Below are 27,141 nucleotides of genomic sequence, written 5' to 3' on the forward strand. Positions count from 1 at the left end.
GGGCACCACAACCTGCTTCCCCGGGACACTGCCCGCCCCGCCCCGAGCGGTGCCCGGTGCCGCGGGTCGGTACTCACCGCGGCGCGGGGCTCTCCGCCGCCGGTCCCGGCAGCCGCCTCGCCTCGGCGGCCGCTCGCCCCTCTCTGTACGTGCGCCGGGGAGCGCGGGCAGAGCAGCGAGGCCGCACCCACCCACCCTACGTGCGGCTCGGCAGCCGCGGCCCCCTCCCCGGCCGCCTACGTGTGGCCGTGCATGCGGGGAGCGGGCGGCACGGCACGGTGTGACACGGCAGGGCGTCCCGCCGCTCGGGGGGGCGGCCGCCGGCTTATCCCCGCCTGCCGCGCTCGCCCAGGCGGAACGGGACTCCCGCAGCCGTCGGGGCTTTGGGACAGCCGGGGGAGCAGCGGGGGCCGGCGGTGACCCTTCAGCGGAGCGTGGCGGCGTGTCACGTCCCCACGGCCGCCCTTCCCGGCCCCCGAGCCTGCGGGGACTGGGGCGGGGAGTGTGAAGCCCCGCGCCTCGACAGCGTCCGCGGGATCTCCGGTGCCCGCCCGAGCGGACCCGCCGCGGCTCATCCCGCCCGAACCCGCCCAGGGATGCGCTGCTCGGAGAGGCATTGTGCCCGTGGAGCGGGCTGGCCCTCCACGGCGGGAGGGAGCGGGACAGCGCCCGAGGCGGGCAGAGCGAGCGCCCGTCACTGACGGGGTCTCGCCGCACACAGCGGCAGCGGGGCCGGAGCGCGGCGGGACGGCCCCGCTCCGTCACGGGCGGCCCCGCTCTCTCACGGGCGGCCCCGCTCTCTCACGGGCGGCCCCGCTCCGTCACGGGCGGCCCCGCTCCCGCACGGGCGGCCCCGCTCCGTCACGGGCGGCCCCGCTCCCTCACGGGCGGCCCCGCTCCCTCACGGGCGGCCCGGGCGGCTCCTCCCGGCAGGGGCCGTGCGCAGGCGCGGAGCGGCCGCGCAGGCGCCGCGGGGCTGTTGTGGTGCGGGCGCGCCCGTGCGGAGCGGCCGCGGGGCGAGCGCGGGGCCGGCGGCATGAGCGGCGTGCCGGGGCTCAAGGAGGACTGCGAGGAGCTGCTCGGCGCCTTCCAGCAGGCAGACACCGTCCGCTTCGAGCGCTTCGCCGAGCTGTGGCGGGAGCGCCGCTTCCACACCGTCTTCTAGTGAGTGGGTGAGGGAGGGGATGGATGCTCCCGGCCGTCCCTCAGGCCAAGCCGCGCCTGCCCTTCTCCTGCCCTTCTCCTGCCCTTCTCCTGCCCTTCTCCTGCCCTTCTCCTGCCCTTCTCCTGCCCTTCTCCTGCCCTTCTCCTGCCCCTCTCTTTCCCCTCTCTTTCCCCTCTCTTTCCCCTCTCTTTCCCCTCTCTTTCCCCTCTCTTTCCCCTCTCCAGGCCCGCAGCCCCCGGTGCTTGGCTTCCCCCCGGGCCAGGCCATCCTGCACCATGTGCGCCCTCAGGCCTGGCTCAGGGAGAGAGTTGCCTGGCTGGGCTCTAAAGAAAGTGGAGCATCGGTCCCTCTGTAATGATGGAAAAGAGTTTTAAATTCAGTGTATTTCGTGTGTTAGCAACGTGTGTGATTTGAGCGCTGACTCCGCAGGGAGCGTGGTGTGATCCTCGTGAGATTTAAAAGCAGGACATGCGTGTTTCACTGAATCATAGAATATCCTGAGTCGGAAGGAGCCCACATGGATCATGCAGTCCAACTTTTGACCTTGCACAGGACACCCCAAGAATGCTGAAAATCTTGCCCAGACTCTTCTTGAACTCTGCCAGGTTGTGATTCTTGGGGTCGTCCTCTGCAGGACCAGTAGCTGGATTCAGTGATCACTGTGGGTCCCTTCCAGCTGAGGACATTTAATGATTCTATATTTTTAAAACATCTAAAGTTTGTTTCTGCATTATAGATTTTTGTAAAGCCTGCAGTTTTATATTTATGTGCATTAACATGCTGCTTTTTTCCTTTTTTTTTTTTTTTTTTTTTTGCTTTAGTGGTAGAATGAGAGCTTTGGAGAGGAATAAGCTCACAAAGAAGACTCTAGATCTGGCCCGGCAATACTTTTTTCCCCCCTACTCCTTCCAGATCCGAGTTGGTGCTCTGTACCTTCTGTATGGGCTCTATAATGCCCAGCTTTGTCAACCAAAACAAAAGGTAATTGTTCCTGAGGTTTTATTCTCAGGAGATACTAGACATAAGATATGTGGTAAACTGCTGTCTGCTTTGTCATCATAAATGGTTAGGGCATTTCCTCCTGCTTTCTTAAGATAACACTTAAAGCCAGAGTGGAAGCTATTGGAAAAGGCAGAGATAGAGAATGTGTTCATCAGCTGTAGGGTGAATCCCATTACAGCCTGAGTTACTCTTTAGAACTCCAACAGAATGGAGACTGAATTTCTGCTTCCAATTAACCAGAAAAGGAATTAATGAATAGGTTGAGAGGGTGAGTGCCTGAATGACACTCTCCTTGCTGCCTTTAGGATAGGAGACCAATATCTAAAGGAATTACAAACTCAGTGCAAGGAGAAGTGGCTTGCTTAGGAACTTTGTGGTATGTGTTGAGTGCACATGCAAAATTGAGTCCAAATTCTTTAAATAACAAACCGAATTTGGAGTAGTCTACAATGATGCCATGGTGTCTCATATTTTGACCTCAGAGGAATCAATAACTTTTTATGAAGATGAATTTACTCAATTTTAAAGCCACTGCTGAGTAGCAGCTGTAAGAGGGTACACGAGTTAGCCAGAAAGTTAAGCAGAGAGAAAGGGAAGTGGGCAGAGTGGATGTGACAGGAGAGAAAGAAAGAAATAAGGGAAAGAGAACATTTATGAGCATTTCAGTGGCAGCTCAACCTGGTATGAGTATTGTTTTCTAATCACTAGTGAAGGGGAATATCCTAGGTGCAGACTCTTTTTCACACACTTCAAAATGTGAAGAACGAATGTTTCCAAATGTCAGAAAGGACTTGTGTTCCATGTCACTGTCAAAGAAAGTGCCATATAATAATCTTAGGTGCATAAAATGATGATGGAAATAATGCATGTTATAGTGGGATCCTTTCTGCAGCTCTGGACATCCAGGTATTGTCACAGTAGTCAGCTCAGTTAATTTTTATGGTTGAAGTATTGGTTTAACAGCATGTAACTCTTCTGTTGCAGATCAGAATTGCACTCAAGGATTGGCCTGAAATCCAGAAATTCCAGCTGGATCTGCTTGACTCCCAGCACTATGATGCAGCCTATATCTTTAGGAAGCTGCGACTTGCCAGAGCTTTCCATTTCACAGCAATGCCAAAGCTAGTGAGTTAATACATTAATGACTTACATTTTTAAATAAAATACTCTCATCTTTCAATGCCTGACAGTTCAACAGCACTTGTGGTTAGCTCAGCCTCGAGACTGTGTTAAAATTCAATATGTGTGGCTTTACATAGGTAGGTGATGAAGAGCTTAGAGAATGCTTGAATGCTTCTCACCTGAAAATATTTTTTAAGTGTCCAATGTTTTTAATGGATTTGAGATATTTTACCAGTTGGAGAATTAGTCTAAGTGCTGGATTAAATTCTTAACTAGAGAATAATTTATGAAAAGTGCTGTCTCTGAGCATGTGACAGCAAAGCTGTTGTTTTATGTGGTTTTATGCCTTTAAGTATCTCCCATCTCCTGATTGATGGATAGGCAGTAGGAATTCTCAAGAGGAGGTGCCTTTTGAAGTTTTCTTTTAGGTTACAAACATTTCCTCTTGTTTTAGCTGACCTACAGAACTAAGAAGAAGAGTGAGGAAAATTATATTAAAGAAGAATTTAAGGACCCGAGTGACAGAGTAAACAGCCTTATCACTAATGATGTATTGGAGGTACAGTAACCTTTAAAGTACAGATTAATCAATGGAGTTTGTTTTGTTTTAATTTCTCTGTTGTCCAAGAGCTGTAACTTCTCTAATCAGCAGTCTTGTCCTTTTGTGGAATGCAGACTTAAGGTAATTTTACTAGACACTAAATGTGGCATTTAGTTTGGAAGAATTGTGCTACCTTTTCCAGTACTGAAATATGCTCTAATGTTTTGTGATTTTGCCTCAGTAAGATGTAAAAGGGTGTAAATGGTTAATTGTCACCTAGAGAAAAATGGAAAATGGGGGAAGCATGTTTGTTTTGATGTGTCTGCAGGTTGCAACAGGAGGCTTGATACTTGTGATAATATGAATTTACTTATCTGCAAGTTCATAGCCTTCTCCCACCTTTATTTCTCCTTTCAAACATTAAGATTTTTTTATTATATGATTCATTTGATAAAAACCTGAATAATTCAAGCCAAGTAAAGGTTCTCATATCAAGCATAAAGATTCTTATATCACTCTGTGATAGAACTTTCTTTGCAGGTTCTTTCATTTATTGCTGGCAAATGTGTATCAGTAAGGTTGACTGCAGTGGTACAGAAATCTGTGAAGTAAAGAAAGATGTTTATTTTCATCCAAAGAGATGAAAATAAACCACAGTATCAGAATGAACCATGTATGAGCAGTGGTCCTGAATAACCTTCTTAGTTTAAGTAATTGTAAGGTACTCTTTTTTCTTTAGCTTATTTGATGGGCCAGTTCTGGTTAGCAGGATTCCTTGGCTCTAAAACTCAGTTTCTAACATTCCTCCTGGTCTAATTATCTCCTTAGAATGGTTTCTATAACCCTGTGTTTGTACATTGAGGACTATTATTGCTTTACTGCTGGAATATTTCTTTTTCCTGAAAGACACTTTTAAAAAATAATTTCAGGAACTGATGAATATTCACGACCATTATCAGAAAATGAAGTGTGTCATTTCAGCTGACAAATCCCAGCCAGACAAGGCCCTGAGCTTGATAAAAGATGACTTTGTGGTCACTCTCAAAGACATAACCTTGGAACATCAGGGATGGCAGCAGAACAGAATGGTAGGTACTACCAACCACTATGCTGTGGTGCCTTAGCAGGTTGGGTGAATGTGTAGGAGCTGGACTTCTTGGAGTGATTACCTCTGAGCTGGTACATCTGAGATTGAAGGAGAAGGAACCGTGACACTGAAGGCATGCACTGTGTGAAACCTGAGGCAGGGATGTGGTATGGGAGAAAGGACTTTTGTGGGTGGTCTTGCCTCTGGGATACCACAAATGACTGCTGAGAGGGAAGCCCTGATGGTCTGACCTCATGAAATACCTCTGTAACACATTCCTGGATCAAAGAAAGGCCACAGTGTAAGGTAGATGTAGAAAATGGGCATGTGTGTAAATCCTTGCTTTGTTTTTTACAGTTCTTGGATTTTGGCTTTCTTGTATATCACAGATGTTTAAAGAAAAACACTTTTCTTCCCCACAGAAATTACTCCAAAATAATGAAGTAACTCATGAAACGGAAAACAAAAAGAAAGAACAGACTTTCCTAGAACCAGAGGTAAGGAAACTTTGCTGCATTGCAGAGGCCAAATCTGTTCGTTTTTTGACTTCAGATCTCAGGCTAAGCAGTGTAGGCCAAAGTCTGATAGTGCCAAAATAAATTCCAAGGACAGCTGGTGGGGCTGGTTGCATGGTTTTGTTTTTAACTCAATTGTTTTCTGTTGAGCTGTGAGCATTTACTGCTGTGACAGCTCTTACATGATCTCCATAAAAAGTCTGTCTCAGGTAAGAAGGGAAAAGAGCTGTATTTTCTCAGCCAAAATTCTTTACACTTCCTCCTGGAGTTTCAGCTTAAGGCAATATTCATTTTTTATGCTACAGAATTGTCTCATATTGTCTCAATTGTCTGCTTTGAATTTGAGTAAGATGTGAAGTTTCAAATTTGATTTTTCTCTTCCTGGGCTTTGTAACAGTGAAGGCAACCAAATCTTTTTAATTAATTTTTTTTTTTCCTAGAAGTACCATTTTCGTGGCATGGAAATTATGTAGAACTAATTATAGAGTTACAGCTGTAGTGAGATACTGCTCAAGTGGTTGCCTGATGTAATATTTCAGTACTGGTATAATAGAATAAGAATCATTTCTGACTGGTCTCTTGTTTCTTTACAGGGTTCTGAAAGAGCAAGTGCCCTGGCAAGAATCAAATACAAGTCTTATTCTGCAGTTGTTGAGGTAGGTATGAAAATTGATAATGGGGATGTATTTATTTTTCAGAACAGTTTTAAATACCAGTTTAATGTAAATGTTGGGTGAAAAAGGATTGAGTTAAAACTGCACTCTGTAATTCAGTTTCTGGAATGTTTTAGTTTTCCTAACACAGCAAGGAAACCCAAAACTCTTAGTCTTCTTAGATATATGGAACAATGCAGATAAGGCCTGTGCTTGGGGGGTTTTCCTTTACAGGGTATCTTTTAATATCTACTCTCTGTTAAAGTAGATGGAATTTTAAGAAGATGCATAAAAATACATGAGAGTTTAATTGCTCAGACTCTTTGTATCTTAGATATTGCAGTCTTGGAAGATGCCTGTGAAAATGGGACTTGGGAGTTTAAAGTCAGTTGCAAATTCTGAAAACTTTGTTTCAGTAGCTTCTCCCTTAAAAGAGTATTGTTGGTTTGTCTTTTTCTCAGCAGTCCTATGAGAAACATCTCAACTTTCTCTCTTTATTAAAATCTCATATCAAAAAACGTGTCATTGCATGAAACCCAGATCTGGACTTTATAACAGTCCAGACTCATGAATGTGCAGTGATGTTTTTTAGGCACTTAAGCAAAATACGATGGTAAGGAGGCTTTACAGAGCAGCAGTTTTTGGAAGTGTTTCTTTTGTAGGGGGATGCAGCATGATGTGGCTTGGTAGTAACAGAGAATGGATTGGAAATTAATGTATGCTTCATTATCTGCATTTTAAGTTATACCATTAAATCATTGTCCTGTTAAAGCTGAAGAACAGCAACTAGTGGGAGCCCTCCCTCCCTCTTTCCCCTTCTATCCCTTTTCCACCCTGACATGAAGTTGATGCTTTTGTCCCTGCTGGTTTGTCAGGTGACCCACAGCAAGATCTGGCTGTAGAAGTTCAGCTTTTTTTGTGTCATTCAGGTTTCCAAATCCAGGAGACATCGTCAAGTCCGGTTGGAATCCTCTGAACCAGGATCCAGTTGTGGGAAGTCTCCAAGTCGAAGTAAAAAGCCCAGCAGGAGACCACAGCCAGCAAGGAGAGGTTCTTCTTCAGAAGTTAGAGGTACTTCTCCATTGCATGGATGAATGTGGGGAGGTTGCAAAAGTTTATCCATTGCTTTGCTTGCTGGGTTAAATTTTGCTGTTGATCACTAAGAAATTACTTTTCCTAAGGAAATTCTTTTTCTGATATCCAGCTTTTCAACTGGTAGAAGCTGCTAAATTTTTTGTTTACTCCTTATTTGTTACAGTTTAAACAGCCAAATGGTTTTGACTTGTCTTTATTTTTTGACTTGTCTTTATTTTGAAGATGGGAATTTAATTTCAAAGTTCCAAACTCAGTTTTCAGACTTGCTTAGTCTCTCCTAGAGAAAAAAAGTTACTGAGGAAATGAATCCCTCTTCAAAATGAGCATTAGGCAGTGTTGCCTTTGCTTGTCTATAAAAGAGTAGATGAAATGTATTGGAGCAGTAAGGGCATTGTGAGTTATTGAACCAATCTGGTGATTAATTTGCTTTTAATTGGTAATGTTAACTACTTGTTTTTGAAGGTTTCTTAGCGAGCCATATAGAGGTACTGTGAAAAGTAGTTTGCAGCATTTGACAGCATCTCAGGAGAGCAGCAGTGAACAATCTTTTAATTACTGGATGAAGGATGTAGAAGCAAAAAAAAGCTTACAGTTTTTCCTCAAAATCTGTGTGCAGGTGAAATGCAAGTGGCCAAGGAAACTGTAACTCAGCATATCGGGATGCCAATAATCGTAGAAGAGGACTCAGAGGAAGGAGGTACAACAGTTGCAATTCCAGCAAACCAGTGACTTGTTTTTTAATAGCCCTCTGCTGTGTTTTTCTGAAACTAAAGTTAATATTTGGATCGTGTCTTGATGAGCTAGATTTGTTTTTAGCCTGCAAATTGTTGCATGAAGATTGAAACTTTGAAACGCCATGGCCAAGTCCTCAGAGTAATTTTTTTTCTACAGCGAATCAATTGCAGTGTCTTCAGAGTTAAAATTGGTGCAGTTTAAAGCAGTCTCATTCTTCTGTTACACAAGTTTGTCTTGAGAGGAGTTCCATTGTGTAGGGAAAAGTGATTTTTTTGCTCAGTCACCCACTTACAGAGGGTGCCTGTTCTGGTAACTCTGAACTTAGGAAAGCATAGCCCTTGCTGCCCTCACCTTTGTCCTCTCTAGCCTTACTTTCAGCTGGGCAGTGTTTCATGGATTGAGCTCCAATACAGCAATAGCATCCTCTGCTGTACTGGAAGTTATCTGACATTGTCAGGGGAGGACTGGGAACTGCAGCAGGGGAGTGAATGGCTTTGCTCTCACTCAGGTTCCTGGAAATAATGTGGTTTTAATTTTGAAGCAGTGGTAAAGCAGATTGCTCAAAGCTTACAGTGTTTTTCTGCAGAAGCATCAATGTTGGATGATACTGAGCTGCTTTGCAACTCAGAAGCTTCAGAGCTGTTCTCAGCTGTTTAAGAACATGGCACAGTATAAAAAAATCTTCTGCAGTTAATTCACTTTCCAAAATTCTATTTAATGGGAGCATATTTAATACATTGAAATGTATTAAAATACATTTTTAGTGACATTATATATTTATATTTGCTCCTTTCAGAAGCAAAGGAGCATCTCATAGTACTCTCATAGAGAGATTACATTCTCTGGTCACTTTTATTTGTAGACAGTGAGAATTAATTCAATTTTAAATGGTCAGATGGAAGGTGCCATGGGTCACTTAATATTGTACTTTGTTTATTTTCCCTTCACTTGTCCACTTGTTGTGGACAAAAAGTTTCTTTCTAAATCAGAAAAGTTCTCTGTTTGTCAGAATTTTCCAGTAAATTCTGAAGCATTAAAAATACCCATAAGAAGTCTCTTCAGATATTTTGTGAGTATTCCATTTGTCAAATTCACAGAAAAATCTAAAAGATGTTGGGGAAGAGTAGAAAGCTTTTAAGATGGAGTAAGTTTTGAAGTACAATATTCATCACTGGAATTTCAGGTGATATTTTGAATGATAGTGTGCTGTAGAATCCAGAAAGATTTTTTTCATATTTAAAAATCATGGGAAGAGGGACTAGGAGGGGATCTCAAGGGCTCATGTAGGTAATTTCCTGTGCTGGATAGAGTTCATTCTACTTGAACAACTCCCATGAAGGAAGATGGATTTAAAAGCTTGTAAAAAAACTTTCTCTTTATTTTTTTTCAGAAGTATCTCTCCCCAAGAGGAGAAGACAACGTTAGAGGATCCACACGGAGAAACACTGATGTTAATTTTAATGACAAAATGAAAATGTCAGAGGTAACACCAAGTGCTTGTTTTGGATACCTTGGAACATAAAAGGTGTCTGGGGCCAGAAGCACAGGTGATGTTGCAATACTGGTAGTGACTGGGATACTTCAGCTGTCTTGTGATGCCTTTATTCACCTGGTGAATATTTCTTGTGGGAGACTGAAGTTGCTGTGTCCTGGCTGAGACAGAAAAAGAAGGCTCAGAAAATATTTCCCTATGTAATACATGTCTATAATCCTTTATCTCTGAACATAAGGTTATTGACTGTTGAAAATTAGTGCAATAAATTATTTTTCATGGTTGACTTGCTCCATTTTATGGTGTGTAAACTTCACTGCATATCATGGTTTGATTCCACACATGTGGAAATGAACTTGCTGATAAGCTTTTTGTTGTGCCCTGTCTCCAGCAGATCTGGAGTTAGTGTATTCAAGTGGAGGGATGTAAAGGGTGTTCATTAATTCTGCAGATAACCCTGAGCTGTATAAGGGCAGGACTGGAATTCAAAATTATCTTTATAAATTGGAGGGGAGTGAAGGAAGTGGGTGCAGAAATAAACATAGATCTCAGCATTGAGAACAGGCACAGCGTGGGGAAATGCTTGGTAACAGTGCAGCAGAAAAAGTAAATGGGCTGAGAATCATCAGCTGGAATATTTTCTTTTAACACTAAAACAGTAGAATTTGTGTCACTCAGCCTTGGAAGGCTGGAGCCTTAAATATCCCCATCTACCACAACAGCTTAAGAAGAATGTGGAGTTACTCTCCTTGGAATTTCTCCGGTTCATCACAACTGTTCTTTCAAGAAAGGCAAAGGAGTTAAGTGTCCTTTTCTACAAGAAGAAATGTAAATTAGAAATTTGAAAGATTTTGAATACAAAAAGAAAACCTAATTTGAATTAATTAGTTTGGTAGTATGACTCTCCAAGGCCAGAGGAATTTAAGTGCTCTTATGTAGAAGAAAAAACATTTCAATGGAGATGCAAAGGGTTTTACTATCAAGAGTTTTACTGTCAAAAGTTTCCATATTAAATGTGTTGGTTGGCAGGGAGGAATGGGCCAAAAGAGGCTGGAAAAGCTGATGATGAAGTTCCAGTGTTGCACTCGACCTTGTTAACAAGAAAAGAGGAAACACTTTGTAATAAAGCCAAACCTTACTGCACTGTAAACTGAACAATCAAATATTCAGTTGAGTAACCAAAGTCTTGATAGACTAATCCAAAAGTCATTATTAGCTCAGATCTAATTATTGTAGAAAAAGAATACTTCTACACAGATAAAAAACCCCTGTAGTGGTAACAACACAGTTAAAGTCATCATACATACATTTAGTTTCTACTCTTTTTTTTCTGGTTTATCATTCATTCTTCCACTGCACTCTTTGTCCTGAGGTTGGGTTAAGGCTGTGGATGATTCAGATGTGTTTTTCTTAAAAGGACTGATCTATGGCTATGAATAATTTGGAGGTATCGTTTCTGTAAGGTTTGAACAATTTGATTTTATTTAGGTTTTCTGACAATGCCTATGCTTTTCTGCTGCCTGCACAAACCCTGCCTCTGTGCATTTCTTCTACTTCTTGATGAGCAGGTACAAAAAAACCCAAAAGAAACCTCAAAGTGAAACGTAATCAGATTATTTTTGCTCAGTAACATGTCTAAGGAACATGTTTGATACTGTTCCCTGCAGTGGCACTTTTTTGTAACGTGACCATCTAATTTGCCTCTCCTTATACCTTTGGGCTACCCCAAGAGCTGAATAAGGGGTGGAATTTGTGACAATTTTTGATACTTCTGAGTGACATGATAATTTTTGATATTTTTGAGTGACATGAGTCCTCCTTGCACTCCTCTGCAAATGATGTGCAAAGCGTGCAAAGGCTTGGCTAGGCACAAGGATGGGTGCATTCAACTAGAAGTTATTTTCATATTGTAATAATGAAAACAAATGTTCTGTAATTTGTTTATAAAATTACATAGATGTAAATGGAAGTCATGATTAAGAATAAACTTAGAACTGCTGACTCTATGCATGTTGATGTTTCAAAACAGTAATCCTGAGAATTTAGAGGCAGCTGTAAGCAGAGTTTCACAATGCTGGTGTAATATTTAATAGAAAAAAATCTATTGTTGTAGTTTGATGGGCAATTACAGGCTTTGAAAAACAGGAGAGAGACTTCCTAAAATGCTTCATTGAAGCAAGCAGCTGTCATTAAAAAAAACCTTCAACAATAATTCTGGAACTCCAAATAATAATAGTAGTAGTAGACTTTCTGGGATCTAAATTCTCTCATACTTGTAGTCTCAGCTACTGTAATGGCTAAAGTCTGCAAAGAAATTTAATCTCTAATGCCAGCCTAACTTCCAGCTGTGCTGGTGGATAGGAGTGAGGCCATATGACAGTGTGTATCTGGATGTTGTTACAGTTTTCAGAAATAAATTGAATAAATATGTTTTGGCTGAAGCTTCTCTGAGGTAGATGCACAGCTGTCTGTTCACCCAAAAGTAATCACCATTTCTTTGGCAAAGGTGGAAGATCCTCTTAGTGGAGGCTTGAGCCAGTGCTCAGTGTTTGCAAGGATAATATGGGTGATGAAAAACAAAATACACCTAAAACACCTAGAGGTGACATCAAGTTTACAGAATCACAGAATCAGTTATCTTGGGAAAGACCTCTGACATTACTGAGTCCAACTTTTGACTGATCATCACCTTGTCAACCAGAGCATGACACTGAGTACCATGTCCAGTCTTCTTGAGCACCTGGGAACTGTTTTAAGTGAAAGTATACAATATTTTTATTCTTATTGTTAAAGCAACCAACAAGATCTATTTAAGTCAAGGTGCAAAAGACTGGACAAATTAAACTCAAATACCAGCTTAGGGATGCTCCTGTTAGCAGCTGTGCTCAACCTGGAGGTTTTTGCAGCCTTCAAACTGAAGTTTGAAGCAATATGGGAGTGACATGAAAAAATTCCAAATGCCATGGATGACAGTGGAGATCTCTGTGTGCAGCTTAGTGTCAATGTAGATATTACCTCTAGAATAACTGGAGAATCCTACAGTAGAAGGGATTTTGCTGTTTGTTTTAAGGCCAGATTTTTTACTGTGAAATTCTCCTATTAAGTAAATCCATGTTGCTGCCAATTGCACATCTCTACTGTAGTGAGCACAGAGAAAAAATTAATCAATCAGCATCTGCATAAAGACACATTAGAAAGCTAGAGAGACTCTTCCACTCATTCTAAACCCTTTCTTTTTCAGACTAAAATCAAAAGCAGTCTGCTTTCTTTTTGTTGCTTTTTTTTTTTTTTTCAGGATTCTAAAGGTAGACCTGATCCTAAAAGACTAAAAGATACTTTGAGATTTATTCTGGTGTTATACTTAAATGTCTTATGTAACAGGACTCTATGCAGAGTGTTTGTATTCTCTCATCACATGAGACCTGCATAGCAGGTTTCTTCAAATGACACTGATATTTTATCCCTTCTTGTCTGGAATGTTTTATTTTGAAGTTCATTCTGCATCTGGAGTTGCCTATTTAGATTTTACAAATCTTGCTAAGTGGCTTCCTCAGCCCAATTTCATCTTGGTCCTCAAATCTGGGCACGTGATTAAGCCAGATAATGGAATATTTCCCTCCTCCATGTGCAGCCCAGCATTTGGAAATGGGACTCCTGGAACTTCATCAGCTACAAGGAACTGAAAAATGTGCTAATCTCTGTCTTTCTCCTAGGACTTGGAATTGTAGATGATCCTGAGATGGATGGGACCTACTACAAAAACTGAAGTCCAACTCCTGGCCCAGCATGGGACATCACAGGATCATCTACAATGATCCAAATACTTCCTGAACTCTGTCAGCCTTGGTGACCACTGCCCTGGGGAGCCTGTTCAGTGCCCAGCCACCCTTTGGAGGAAGAACCTTTTCCTGATATCCAACCTAAACCTCCCCTGACACAACTTCAGGTCATTCCTTCAGGGTCTGTCACTGGTCACCAGAGAAGAAATCAGTGCCTGCCTGTCTCTTCCCCTCAAGGGGAAGTTGCAGGCTGTGATAACTTCTCCCCACAGTCTCCTTCAAGCTAAACAGACCAAGTGACCTCAGCTGTTCTTGCATGTTCATGCACCTCTGGGCTTTCACCATCTTCAATAGCCCCTGGCTCAGTCTCTGTACTGTGACATAGTTTGGCTGTAATAGAAACCATCAAAGGAAGATTACAGCAGCTTGAGCTTTCTGTAACAGACACCAAACTGCTTCCTCTTTAGTCCAGCAATGTAAACCTGGATATGGGACATCAGGCAGGACACGAGAGCCAGCCCTCTGCTTCTAATGGCACAGCTGTTGTTGGAGATGGGGAGTAACTTGGTTTTTTCTTATAATGGAGTTTTGTGTGGGATTTGAAAAGTGAGATAGTGATTAAATCCAAGAGAGAGGCTCAGTGCACCCTGCTGAGCAGGTGATTCTGACACGGGGCTGTGAGTTGTCACTGTCCATCCCACTGGGCTGGAGGTTGCCTCTTGTATTTCACCCGTGCTACCAACCGGTCAGCCCAGTCCTGAGGACCCATGAAAAGACACGGTACAACATTTTGGAAGACGCGGTGGAGCCCTGACCTCTCCCCAAGCTGCATTTTGGGGTGAAATGTGGCAGAGCCCCGGTGCCTCCCCGGCAGAGGCAGCGCTGCTCCCTCCCGCAGCCCCGCGGGGATGAACCGAGCGGGGATGAACCGAGCGGGGACGAACCGAGCGGGGATGAACCGAGCGGGGATGAACCGAGCGGGGACGAACCGAGCGGGGATGAACCGAGCGGGGATGAACCGAGCGGGGATGGCCGAGCGGGGATGAACCGAGCGGGGATGAACCGAGCGGGGATGAACCGAGCGGGGCCAGCGCGCACCCTCCGCGCTGCCGGCCGCGTCCCCGCGGGGCTCCGCTCCTCTCGCTCCGCACCGCGCAGCGAGCGCGGCCGGGCTGCGGCCATGGCCACGGACGGTGAGTGCGGGCGGCGCCCCGCTCTGGCCCGGGATGCGGGATGCGGGATGCTGACGGGAGAGGGAGCGGGATGCTGATGGGAGCGGGATGCTGCGGAGAGCAGGATGCTGACGGGAGAGGGAGTGGGATGCTGCGGGATGCTGATGGAAGCAGGGCGCTGAGGGATGCTGACGGCCCCGGGGACGGGCACGGAGGGGGATGCCGGGCCCAGCTCCAGCGGCCCTGCCCCCGGGACGGTGAGGACCCTCCGCCGTGGGGCCCGGCGGGTGGGAGAAGGAGGTTCGGGGGTCGCTGTCCCCCTCCCCGGGCCGGCTGCGGGCGGTGCCCCTCGGCCGCTGCCCGCGGGTCTCACAGGCAGCGGTGGCGGGGGCTGCTGCCTGTGTGTTTCCCACCGAAAGGGCTCCTGTGCACAGACACGAATTTTAGGGAGAATAAACGAATAGGAAAGCCGGCTTTTGAGACATTGACGAAGAGCAGGTGTTCTTGTGATCATGGGGGACTTGTCTGTGTCTGGGAGCCTGGCAGTTGCTGGGTTTTCTTATCACAGCATAATAGAAATGATTTGAGGGAGGATTTTTGAGTGATGAGGGTGTTGTTTTGATTTATGGTGTTGGCCCACCCTGGCTCAGCTCATGGTGGTGACAGTGGTGCTGCTGCCAGGTATTTCCCTTAATATTTCAGATCACAGCACCAGCAAGTTGCTGAACCTGAACTGCTGCTGTTAGACACAGTCCTGGCAGTCTCCTTCTGATGTACTATAAAAATGACAACTTCAATGCTTCTTGAGGATTGCTGGGTTGATTTTGCTACATCTCTTGCCAGCTTTGGGGAAAATAATCACGTGAGCCTTTAAGAGATGCCAGGATGACATATAGCAGTGTATAAGCTGTCAGGAAAAAATCCTAGGTTTGAGCTTTTTATTAAAAAGCTTAATCAGGAGTCTAATTTCTCTCCCCCTTTTGCCTTTTGGTGATGGTCTTTGTGTTTGCTGTTCCTCATTTTCTTTCAAGGCTGAGTCCTTAAGGAAGGGTCATCTCAGGCAAGGCCCAGGCTGATGGGTGGAGTTGTGGATTTTCCACAACATGGAGTCATTTGGTGTTTCAGTGGCCTTAGCAGAATTAGGAACTAACCTGGTTTGTTTCGAGTAGTATTAGTACACTTCTACCTTGCAGAACCTGTGCTTCCATAATTTAGATTTTATAGCAGGGATCCACACGTGACAGTTGACTCCTCATTTGTTTGAAAATTGCTAAATGTTTTGACTGATAAATAATAACCTGAAATGAAAAAGACTGGAGGGGAGACTGAAGTTAAAACTAATAAATTGGCATTCCTTGGACTTGGTGTACTTGTATTAAATTCCACTTAGATATAAACTGTGATTTTTTTTTGAAGTGGGAAAATCTGTATTGTTCTGTTTGGCTTTATATCCAATCTCAGCAGATGCCAGCCTTTCCTGTACTTGTATGGAGCAGTGGCACCATCAGCACAACTGGGGGGATCCTCTTGTCTGGGGAGCTTTGGGAAGAGCAAGGGCATCCTGAGAGCTCAGGCAGTGTCCACTTCTGTCCTCGTGTCAGGGTTGTTCCTCTGAGAAAGCCAGAAAGAGCCAGAAAGTCTCTCTTCCTCTGTGATTCTGGGCTGCCAGAAGAGGTGGCAGTGGTGACTTGAGGTGATCAGAGATACATTTTACAGCTGTCTGCTCTGGTTTAATTGCTGAATAATTCATTGTTCCTGCTGGCACAAGGATCAGAAGTGAAAGAAATTTGGTTTCCAGTAACTATGGCTTCAGCTCAATTGGAAATGAGTTTAGCTTGGACAGAGTTAATGTCAGTGCCAAACAGAACTGTGGATCATTTCACTGCATTTCTGATGGTTTTAATTAAAGATGTGAGTGCCAATGCTGTTTAACCCTTTATTGATGATCTGGATGAAAGGATTGAGTGTGTGGGTGACAGCATCGAGGTGGGTGGGAGTGTGTCTAGGTTTGAAAAGATAGGAGTTTGTGAAGGAAGGCAAAAGCCTCCTATGAAATGGAAAAGGTAAACCTCCTCCCTCCAAATTTTTACAATTTTTAAAAAGGCTCTTGGGCAAAGATATGGGAATGGGAATAACAGTTCTTTACTAGGAAAAAACTAAATAAAAATAATGATAACAAAACAAATGTAATTAGTATAAACAAAACTAGTGATAGAGTCAGAAACCTGACACCCTGAGGAGTCAGGGTGTTGGGAATAGTCCAGTTAAATGGGGGCTGCTCTTCCTGGAGGGGCAGATGAAATGCTGCTGGAGCAGGGATCTGGAGAAGGGTGGACTTTTCTCTGAAGGTCTGGGGATGGAGCAGATGGGCCTGGTCTTCCTCTGGGAATCCAGCAGAGAAGAAGCTGCTCTTCTGGGAACCAGCAAAGTGGCTACCAGTGTCTCAAAAATGCTGATTTTATGCAGGTAGGGCTGCTTGGCTCCTCCCTCTGGGTGGAGCATCTCACCATGGGATGGTGGAACTTTCCCAGTCATGCAGGGGGTCATTCAATGGCCATTAACAGAAGATATCTCATTGGAGGGAGACATTGTTCTTGGAAGAGATAAGAAAACTGCCCAACCTCCAACAGATGGCAATAGAATGCATGCTTATCTTACAAGCCAGGGCAGAGTGTTGATCTGCTGGAAAGAAGGAAAGCTCTGCAGAGGGATGCAGAAGGATGGATTGATGGACCAAGCCCGATTTCGTGAGACCACAAGGTGAAGTGCCAGGTTCTACCCCTGGCTCAAAACAACCCATGCACCACCACAGGCTGGGGACAGAGTGGCTGGAAAGCTAATAATAGACTTGCATCGCAACTGGCTGTGTTGAAGGCAAGTCTTAAAAAATGTCTGCTTTGTGGAAAATATTGATTGCACTTGTGTGTTCTTTTCTAAACATGTGAAACACAGGTGCTTCCTCAAAGAGCCTGCATGTATGCATATGCACCTGTCCCTGTGAGAAACATTTGGGTACATAGTCAGGCTTCAAAGTAAATTGGAAGATATTTAAAATCTGTTTCCTTTTTGTTTTGATTCAAAGGATGGGGCGGGGGGGGGGGGATATTCTTCAGGGATGCTGCCTCTGAGGAGAGTTTGTTTTTCATATAGAGAGGCACCTTTACATGTCTTGGAGGAGAGGATGGAGAGGGCTTCACTGAAGAACTGGGCTGCTGTTACAGATGTGCAGAGAGCATAAAGGGCTGCTGGACTTGTGAATCCTACAGCCAGACTTATTTTTAGAGGTTTGAAGAAAAAAGCGAGTTACCAAACCAAATATTTCTGAGGTTGCAGGGCACCTTAAGCCAAATGCATCCCCATAGCCTTTTTACTGAGGGCTGTAGCACTGGTTTAATATGCTTATGTCACCATGAAATGGGTCCTGCTCAGTGCAGAGGGGTAATTCTGGTGTGGGTGTGGTGTGGCTGAGGATGTGCTGGAAGCACTGTGGCAGCCAGAGCACTTCCAGCTGTGTCAGGTTTTGGGAAGTGCAGCAAAGCCTTGCCTTTGCTCCAAGTAATGATGCCAGCCCTTCCTCAGGGAGCCATCTGCAGGAGCCTGGGATGTTTATTTGCCTTCTTGGAGTGTTCTTTTTCTTCCTGTGCATGTGGGGAACAAGTGAATTCCAGCTGGGTACGTCCCTCCATGGTGCTGCTCAGCTGTAGAGACATCTCTTAAGTAAAGAGGAGCAGTCATAATCATCAGGGGACATTTCTAAAAACATCAGGCAGCTTTGTTTGGAAAAGCAGCCTGAGATGTGCCTTAGGTGGGTTGATGTCATGACTGATGGGGTTGAGTAGTCACTAAGGAGACTTTGTGTTCATGTCCCATTTGTGGGATCTCTTGTTGATGGCTCTGGTTGTGCACACAGAAAGTTTGATCAATTATTCAGCAAGGGCTTGAGTCTAAGCTGTCTCAGAGGTGGCAAGGCACTGCCTCTACAGACTGGTGTGGTTGGTTGTTATTTAGGCACTCTGACTTTGCACTGACTGTTCTTTGTGTAGTTTTGGGAGATGAATTCCCAGTCAGAGGAGAATATGGTTATCAAGCAGATACATATACCCCAGCCTGTGACAGTGGCTGCAATCAAATCCAGTTAGGCATGCTTTAATCAGTCAGTGCTGCTAAGTTATCTGTGCTGTCTGCAATGAACTTCTTGGATACCTTCCTTTTTTTGTTTCAAATAGATTTGCTTTGTGTTGGAGGGTTAAACAGGGGGGTAAACAGTCAGTTAAAATTTCCAGAATTATCCATCAGCATCTGCAGGACTTGGTTAAAGCAATGAGAAGTGACCTTGTGGCAGTCTTCTCAATGACTATGAGGGGGACAAGATGCCATTTGTAAAGTCCTGAGAAGAGCAGTGCCAAGAGGAGATATGAGCTCAAACAAAGTCTCTGGTTGCATCAGCTGACAGGTTGGGGAGGACAGAGACAGGGTTAGCCAAGGAAGAGGTACTGGGAGGGTATCACAGAGCCCACCCTGCACACAAACCCACAAAATCACACTTGGTCCTCCCTCTGCTTGGGTGGCATCTCTCCATTAACTGGGTGGCATCTCTTCATTAACACTGCCCCCATTTCTGGCCTGGAGTGACCCGTGTGGTGCTCCCTGGGGACATGAGGAGTGCAGGGTCCCTGAGTGGCACTGGCCAAGGGCAGGGCTGAGGTGGGGCTGGTTTATTTTCTTTCTCAGGGCACCTCGTCCCATTCTGACCCCTCTGTTCCACGAGGTACCTTTTGATTGTCTCTCTGTCCCTTGCAGGAAGCACAGCTGGGACTTGTGTTGGGATTCTGCCACAGAATCCCAGAATGGTTTGGGTTGGAAGGGGCCTTAAAGGTCATTAAAGTTGCAATTATGCAACTCCTTTGCCATGGGCAGGGATACCTTCCACTGGACCAGACATTGCTCTGATGCTGACTTTGAGGCTGTGGGGCTTTTGCTTTTGCTCCCTGTTTGCCTGTGCTCCCTGTTTTTATAGTGCTTTGTAATGAATTATTATAATAATAATGATTATAATTATTATTATTATTTAGCGGCTCAGATGCACAAGACACTGGGTGCCTTCAAGGAATGAAAAGTTATTCCTAATTAGCTTTCACTGGCTTTGATAGGGTTTGAAAACATCTGGGAACTTGCAGATAGTGCTTACTTCTAGAGCTGGCAGGAGTGTTTTTAAGATTGTTGTTATTCTAAAAAAAAAAAAATACAGGTTCTCAGATGCCAGAACTACTTATTTTGGGACAAAAACAGAGTTTTCGAACACTTAAACACTTCTTACAAAAGTGGGGAAAATCAAAATGTGGTTTACATCACAGAAGTGTTTAGGGAACACAGTCAGATAATGTACATAAATTTTTAAAAATTCCCCCAAATGTTTCCCATCACATTATCCTGACAACCAAGTACTTGCACAACTGAGACAAAAATTTTTGGTAGCTGAACAAAAACCCAGTAATTTTAACAAAGGTCTACTCAGGCCATTTTGGTGTCTCACTGCAATTGAAAGAAGAGAGCTTTGTAAAAGAATTTATTGTTCTTTGGTGTGGTACTTTCTCTTTTCCTAAGCATTATTCCCACCAGTGTGGGGAGAGGGATTCTGCAAAGAGAAGGCATCTACACAATGCTGATTCCTGCTGGTAATGTGAATTTGATCTCAAGATAAACATCTGGGCCACTGTTTAAAGGCAGTTATTGGGATCTTGAGGTTGTTGTCTGCAGAAAAGACTTTGTTATGTATTAATCAGACAATGGCAGGGGGGCACGAAGCACTGTTCAAGAGTGGGTATTTCTTCTCTCTTGTTTCCTAGTGGCTCTTTGGAACCAACATTTTCCATCAATAACTTTTGCTGAAAATACTTAAGAAGGTTTGCTGTCTGAGACCCATTTTGCATAACATGCCTTGGTTATGCTTTGTGCTTAAAAACTTTGAGTCAACTCTGAAGAACAACACAATCACCATAGAAATCACACAAAATGCTTCATGTGTGGGTGGGTTTTGTCCTCTTTCTTGTTTTGTAGTACTTGAAATCTTCAGAGTTTCTTTCCAGAGGAGCAGATAGAAGGAAAGAAGGTATTTTTATTCATTGCCACAAGGACTAGAAGGTTATTTGTTATAGCAGATGATATTTTTGTCTCATAATTTACTTCAGATCTACACATTTAGGTAAAATACCTATTAATGTTTGATGAAGGTGTAGATTTTATTTGATGAAGTTGTGATACTTGCCTTTAAAGTCTTAAAAAATATGCATGCTCCATGAAACATGCATAGAGTTACAAATTATTTTATTTTCTGGGTGCAAAACTGACTTTAGAATTTCTATAACATCAACACTGCAATCATATTTATTGCTCATCATGTGGGGGATACAGCTGTGCTGGGAGCCCTGCTGAAAATTTAATCCAGGAGGTTCTGTTGCTGTACTTCAGAGTAAATGCTTGTTGAAATTTTACTGAAGCTGTAAGAGGTGAGATATACAAATGCTCGTAGCATTTTGCAGGATTGGTTTGGGCTTTGTTCTGCAGTTTGAATTACTTGGTTTACTCCCTGCATTTCAGTATAACATTAATAATTGTTTCCCCAGCTTAACTTGGATGTTATACAATTGTTGTACCACAGACTTTTCAGTGGAAGCAGAATGCAGTTCATGCTGAAGTTGGAAGACAGACTGTAAACAAGTTAGGGTGTATTTCTGTTGCCATGATTTGCATTGGGAAGTTCTGCTGTGTTTTTTGAGGGATCTGACAATCTGCAGGTTTTCCTGTCTGTGCTGTCCTTGCTGTGTATCACAGTGGTTGTCCTGCCTGGCTCCAAGAGCCACGGTCATGGACTGAACCATGTGATGTGCCCCTAACCATGCATTAATTACATATTTATACATGCTCATTGCATAAGACCGATATGTAAAGGACACTTCATGGGTGGAAAATAGCAATGCCACCACCCAGTTACAAAGTCCTGACTGTATCTGATTATATTCTCCATTTAGCCCAAATACTGGCACCTCACCTCTTACATCACCCAGGAACCCAGACCTGATCTGTCCCAAATGACAAAATGACCAGAGAGCTGTGATTTAGTAATGACAAATGGAAAGCTGTACCTGCAGGAGGAGCCCTCAAACTGTGTTGTCTGTGCAGGTACAACTCCACGAGTCCTGGTTTGGTGCTGCTCAGGATCTGCTCTTTGTCCCTGCTGTGAAGGTCAAGTGGGGCAGAGGGGGCAGGGGATGTGCTGTTCCTTGCCACTCTGAAAATTGCTTTAGGTATGTCTGAGTCACAGAATGGTTTGTGTCGGAAGGGACCTTAAAGATCATCTTGTTCCACCTCCCCTGCCATCCCCTTCCCCTAGACCAGGTTGTTCCAAGCCCCATCCAACCTGGCCTGGAACATTTCCATGGGTGGGGCAGCCCGCATCGGCCACAGCTTCTCTGAACAACCTGTACCACGGCCAGAGCCAAGAATTTCTTCTTAATATCTAATCTAAACCTACTCTCTTTCAGTTTGAAGCCATTACTCCTTGTGCTATCAAGAATTACATCCTTCAGGCTCTGTGAAGATGTCAAGGTGACAATGCTGCCACTTGCTCCTCAGCCCTGGTCTCCCAATCCTGTAAGCTACTGTTGAAAAATCACTAGTTTTAAGTCTCAAAAAGCATACACACCATGACTGACTCTGACCTTTACTCTGCTTACTTCTGGTTTCCAAATATTTCTCCTGCAAAAACACAAGTTAGAAAAAGAAGTATGAAACAAAGCTGACCTTCTCTTTTGTGCTGACTTGGGTCCAAGTGTTACAGAGTCAAGAAAAACAGCAAATAACTTAAATGTGCTAGCAACTCTGGGAACAGAGCTGCAGGTCCCCCTTTTAGAGGAAAATGCATGGATTGAAGATTTCCCAACAGGCAATCTCAGTGGGGGAAGGAGTGATTATAGTGGGCACATTTGTTTTCAGTGCTTCCACAGCAATGACTGTGCACAGTATGTAGTCATTTATTTCCCTGCTGAAGGCACAAGGACAGATCTCCAGAGCTGCTCTTCTCCCTGTTTACCTTCCCATTGCTTCCTTGCTTTTTTGGTTCAGTTCCCTACTTTCTTCACTTCCCCTATCTCCCTCCAGGGTGATGGAAAACTGGGAGTTGTGCTTGGCTGACTCACTCAAGAGCTGGAGACCCCGAGGGAAGGTTTCCTTCCCAGACACTGCAGTGAGGTCCATGAGGAGCTTTTGTCAGACCTGAAGCAGAGCAGACACACAGACCCAATAATCTGCCAGGTGTCTCCATGGGAAGCCCTGCAGCCTGTGTGGGTTGCTCTAAGTCAATCAATGTGAGAGGCAAAGCAACATAAAGGGAGAATGTTCCCATTTCTTGGGCTGGAAAGAGGAGCCTTCAGACTCCCGAGCTGCTGCCCACCTTCTCTGTGCTTGGCAGCAGCAACCACTGGAGCATGAGCAGAAAGACAAGATTGCCTTGGGTCAGGAGACTTTCTCATAATTTCTCACAATGGAGTTCTATCACAGGGACATTTCTCTCTCTCTCTCAGGATTTTCATATAGAGGTGCACAGAGAGAAAGAAAGAGAAAACAATTTCTAGTTCTGATGCTTGTTTTTCCCATGTGGAATATGTTTGGAGAATTGTTTACCTGGAGTGAGTGCTTGGTTGGATTCTGGTGAGGATTGTTTGAGCTTGATGGCCAATCCAACCCACCTGGGGCTGGACTCAGAGAGAGTCACAAATTGGTAGTTAGAGGAGGTAGGTTTGTAGTTTTAGTGTCTTCCTTTATATAGTATAGTAATGTATTTTAGCATAGTTATAATAAAGAAATCATTCAGCCTTCTGAACTGAGTCAGACATTGTCATTTCTCCCCCTTGGGTTCACCTGCATTTACAATAGAGTTCACAATGGGCTCGTGCTCCTCTGGCCTTTTTGTTTGGCCCAGCAGGGTGTACTGAGAAAAATTCTTCAGGAGGGTCCCACAGTCCAGGACAGTGAGGATGATGGGGTTCAGATCCTTCTAGGCAAAGGCAGGACTTCCCCTCAGGGCTGGCCCACCTTTTAGCCATGCTGGAAAGGAAAAGTGCTGCCCACATGATCTCACATGGTGCTTCATCCCTTTAGCAATGGATGATCTCACCAGGAAACGTAGGCAGAAGTTTCTGTGCTCTGGCTTAAGGGGAGGATTAAGTATGAAAGTGTTCTGCTGTTTTGGTTCATGCTGTCATGATTTCTGTGAGCAGGTGGGTGCCCAGGGAATTTTAATGCAAAAAATGTCAGATTCCCTAGGATTAGGTGTCAACTGACTGATGATTTTGAGGAATGAAGTCTTGAATTTGGCACATAAAAATAGCAGTTGCGTGGGACCTTGTCACCGATTTCCTTTGAGAATCAACCCTTTTCTGAGAACTTTAACTTTGGGATTCTGCTGGTGTTCAGTTCTAGTATGTAAATATTCATTCACCAAATCTCACTCTTCTGCACTCTGCCCTCAGTGCCTCCTTGTAGCATTTACTGTGCTAATGGGATGACAATGGGTTACATGTTGCATAATAAGGTGAGGTCAGTAAGGCCCGAGCTTCACATGGCTGGAAATGTGTTAGTACCATGATAATCACAAGGTAGCAGCTGTCTTACCCTCTCCATTTATTTTTCTTTTTGAAACCCACTCCACTTGTTTTATAATTACTTGAGCTCATTATGAACGCAAAAATAGCTCCTCTATTTAAAGAGAACAGATGGTTTTTCTAATGATTTTTCCTTAAGATTGAATGAGTTGTGGTTGAGTCAGAAACTGCCAGCCCAGAAACGTATGTTTTCATTAGAGAAATACTTGATTAGGTTAACTGAGTGTGACTCAGTGTGATGTACATTTGGGCAACTTAAAACCTTTCCAACTTTCTCTTGGATAGGGAGTGCAGTATATCTCTGAGGACAGAGTAGCAGGGAAGGGAGTGCAGGTGAAGATGGATAAGCCAAAGGGATGTAACACTTTCAGGAGGACTGGAAGCATTTAAAACATGAGGACACATTTTTCCATTCACATCTTGCTCCTCAGAGTGAGGTCTTTGCCAAGAGCAAAATCCTTCCAGTTTCCACCTGAGAGGCCTCTGAATAAGCCAAGCTCGGATCCAAACTAAGAGACAGCTAAGGTGGTCCTGGGGATCCAGTCTGGAAGAGAGGGGCAAAGAGAATAAGCTGTAAAGTTTGCCTTTGGGAAGCCCAAAGCGTCATGAGAGGCAGCAGAGATTTGGTTACAATGAACCTTGATAAGTTAAAGACTTCAGAGCCCTGTTTGTGACATCCAGGAGAGCATGTGTTTCAGCAGAGAGGTGATGTTTCCTGACTTTAATAGAAAAGATGATAGAAGATCTCCTGAGCAGGCTCAGTGTCACTCAAGTGCTTTAGTTAGGTCATGGAGGGAGTTTAATGTGCTGTAATTTCCATGCAAGATCAAGCTTGGTGGGACAGGGTACAGCAGAGATGATGAGGAGCTCAGCAAAACAGGTAAACTTCAGAGAATAACCCCAAATCTCTAACTTCTTGACTATTTTATGATGTTTGCTGGAGACTAAGGGATTGTGATGCCTCTCTGAGACCTCAGTCCTCTTCCAGACCCTGGCATGTAGCCAGGAAAACTCTTAAGAGATGTGTCCTGTGCTCCTTTCCTCTGTGACTAGCAATAGCATTTACAAAATGCAGTCCTTGATGTTCCCACTATAATCCAGCACGTGGTCTGGGTGGTGTCCAGGACCATCTTCTAGAGACTCTTCATTTCCTGTGGCTGTGTAAGTCTGAATATAAACTCAAATCTCTTCAAGAGGGTCCCAGCAGTCCTGGGTTTGTAATTCCCAGCATGTCTTTTAACAACTGGGCAGACATTCTTTTGTCTTTTTTTGCTTTTTCCCCAGTTCTCCTTATTCCTGTTCCCTTTTCCCTGTGTGGCTCATGAAGCAGAGACATCCTTCTCCAGACCTGATCTCAGTGCTGCTGCTGTGGTGCTGCAAAGGTCAGCAGGCAGCTGCCAAGGGGCAGCAGGAGGGTGGCTCAGCCACGTCTCTGTGCTCTTTGAAGGGTACTTTGTGTGTCTGCATCCCTTCAGGCATGTCCTGTTACGTGCTTGAAATGAATCATCTCCCACAGCATTCCTGCAGTTTGATGTGGACAGTGACAAACCAAACCAAACAGGTCCTGTCCTTATTTCATCCCTTTTTGGTGGGCAAAATTGTGTCTTTTCAGGACACCAAGGCAGACATCACCTGTTGGGACAGCATGTGGGTGTGAAGCAGGAGGTCTGGAATGATGTGTAGAAGATGCTCTGCCAATCCCAGAGGAGAATGATGAGATGTACCAGCCCACCTCCTGTTACAAGGGTGATGCAAATGTGTCCATGTGGCTCTTAGGATGTGGTATTGACAGAGACATTTGCTGTAGTTTGATATGTCAGAGTTAAGTTATGTTTTATCCTCTCCTTGCTGGATTATGAATGGAAAAAATTTTTACATTCAGCTGCTTGAAGGTCTGTAGGTATGGTAGTGAGCTGTGCTTTCATTATGAATCTGAGAGAAAGGAACTAAAACTAATTTAAAATCAAAGCAAAGCACTCACAGGAGCAATATCCATCTTTCTCTAGCACTGCACAGAATTTGGATGCAGCAGGTCTGAGCGAAGCAATTTTCCGTTCTGAAAGGGTCAGGTAAATTCCTCATCCTGTGATCCGAGTTACAGGAATAGTTGTGGTTTTGGAGAAAGGAGCAAGTAATTAAAAACACAATATTTATTTTTCTCTTTGTTATTATCTTTGTTTCTATTTCTTTTCATTTTATTATCAAATTTTTATTTGATATGGAAAGTCCTTCCTGAAAGGCCATATCTTATTTCATAGATGAGCTTTCCTAAACAGAGGCAGGGGCAGGTGAAATATTGTCCAAAATATATTGACAACGACCTGAAGAGCTTGAATCTGAATTCTTGTCTTAATTATTGGCCGTGCCTCATATCTGGTAGACAGCACTCCCCTCTGTGGTGTCTTTAGAGCCGATTTTGTAAGAATTTTTGCCTAGATGCTGGAATGAGAAAGTGAGAGAGGCTCTAGAGGGCAGTGCAGCATCCCTGTGATGGGAGTGCCTCCAGGATTCGTTCATAGGAATCTTACTCTGCAGGATGATTGCTTTAAATAGATTAAAAAAGAAGATAGAATCCAGCAGTAGTTTTTGTTATTTCACAGATTTTATTGATGGAATTTTTTTGCACCAAGAAGACTTAGCCCTCTTTTTAGAGGAGCTTTGAACCTTAGACTGGCTGTACTAATTTCAAAAAGGTTTCAATCTCTTAAAAAAAAAAAAAAAAAAGTACGATATTTGTGTACAATTTAAGGAAACAAACAAACCAAAGCTCATCTCTCCTGTGCACCTAGCAAAGTCCACATAAGAACTATTTGTCTTCCCCTTCTCCAGCACAGCCTTATAATGAAACACATCCTTTGACTGGATGTGCTCCTGCTTCCCTTGGAGAGAGATAAATCAATAAATCATTGTGTCAGCAGAGCACAGCTTGAAGCAACATTTCCTTGTGCTGGAATGTTTTGAATTCACTTCAGGTGGGAGCTCAGATGTGCCACACACACACCTGCCTGCTGATGATGTTCCAGGGCTGCATCCAGAATGGCAGGGTGGTGATTCAGGGTGTCAGCCACAACCTGGAGCCTGCTCCTGCTGTCAGAAGGGGTCAGTAGCTCCTTGCTACCCCATA

At 44.1% G+C, this 27,141-nt stretch overlaps 2 protein-coding genes across 6 annotated transcripts in view; both read left to right on the top strand.

Annotated features, from left to right (window-relative positions):
• Positions 1-975: 975 nt before the first annotated feature.
• On the top strand, positions 976-11,413 carry SNAPC1 (small nuclear RNA activating complex polypeptide 1). Of its 3 annotated transcripts, none has more exons than XM_021554462.3 (10): positions 976-1,164; positions 1,987-2,146; positions 3,152-3,292; positions 3,744-3,848; positions 4,760-4,918; positions 5,340-5,414; positions 6,026-6,088; positions 7,015-7,156; positions 7,797-7,877; positions 9,306-11,413. In XM_021554462.3, the coding sequence occupies exons 1-10, from the start codon at positions 1,037-1,039 to the stop codon at positions 9,338-9,340; spliced, it is 1,089 nt and encodes a 362-aa protein (XP_021410137.1). In that variant the 5' UTR covers positions 976-1,036; the 3' UTR covers positions 9,341-11,413. The 3 variants fall into 3 exon arrangements, with proteins under 3 accessions (XP_021410137.1, XP_031360762.1, XP_077640042.1); XM_031504902.2 differs by having other exon boundaries at positions 9,309-11,413; XM_077783916.1 differs by having other exon boundaries at positions 1,115-1,168.
• Positions 11,414-14,270: 2,857 nt separating this feature from the next.
• Positions 14,271-27,141, top strand: part of SYT16 (synaptotagmin 16) — a 106,584-nt gene continuing 93,713 nt past the window's right edge. For 2 of the 3 annotated variants that reach the window (XM_077783917.1, XM_077783918.1), the window contains exon 1: positions 14,272-14,379. The gene's annotated coding sequence lies outside the window, so the exon portion shown is untranslated. Of the gene's footprint in view, positions 14,380-27,141 lie in introns of all 3 variants that reach the window. The other variant, XM_077783919.1, reaches the window with a different exon arrangement.

The sequence above is a fragment of the Lonchura striata genome, chromosome 6 (assembly GCF_046129695.1).
Source record: "Lonchura striata isolate bLonStr1 chromosome 6, bLonStr1.mat, whole genome shotgun sequence".
Taxonomy (NCBI): domain Eukaryota; kingdom Metazoa; phylum Chordata; class Aves; order Passeriformes; family Estrildidae; genus Lonchura; species Lonchura striata.

Coding starts and splice junctions, on each gene's coding strand:
- SNAPC1 (XM_021554462.3), top strand. CDS start 1,037: ATGAGCGGCGTGCCGGGGCTCAAGGAGGACTGCGAGGAGCTGCTCGGC. Junction 2,147..3,151: donor TTTGTCAACCAAAACAAAAG/GTAATTGTTCCT, acceptor CTTCTGTTGCAG/ATCAGAATTGCACTCAAGGA. Junction 7,157..7,796: donor TTCTTCTTCAGAAGTTAGAG/GTACTTCTCCAT, acceptor ATCTGTGTGCAG/GTGAAATGCAAGTGGCCAAG.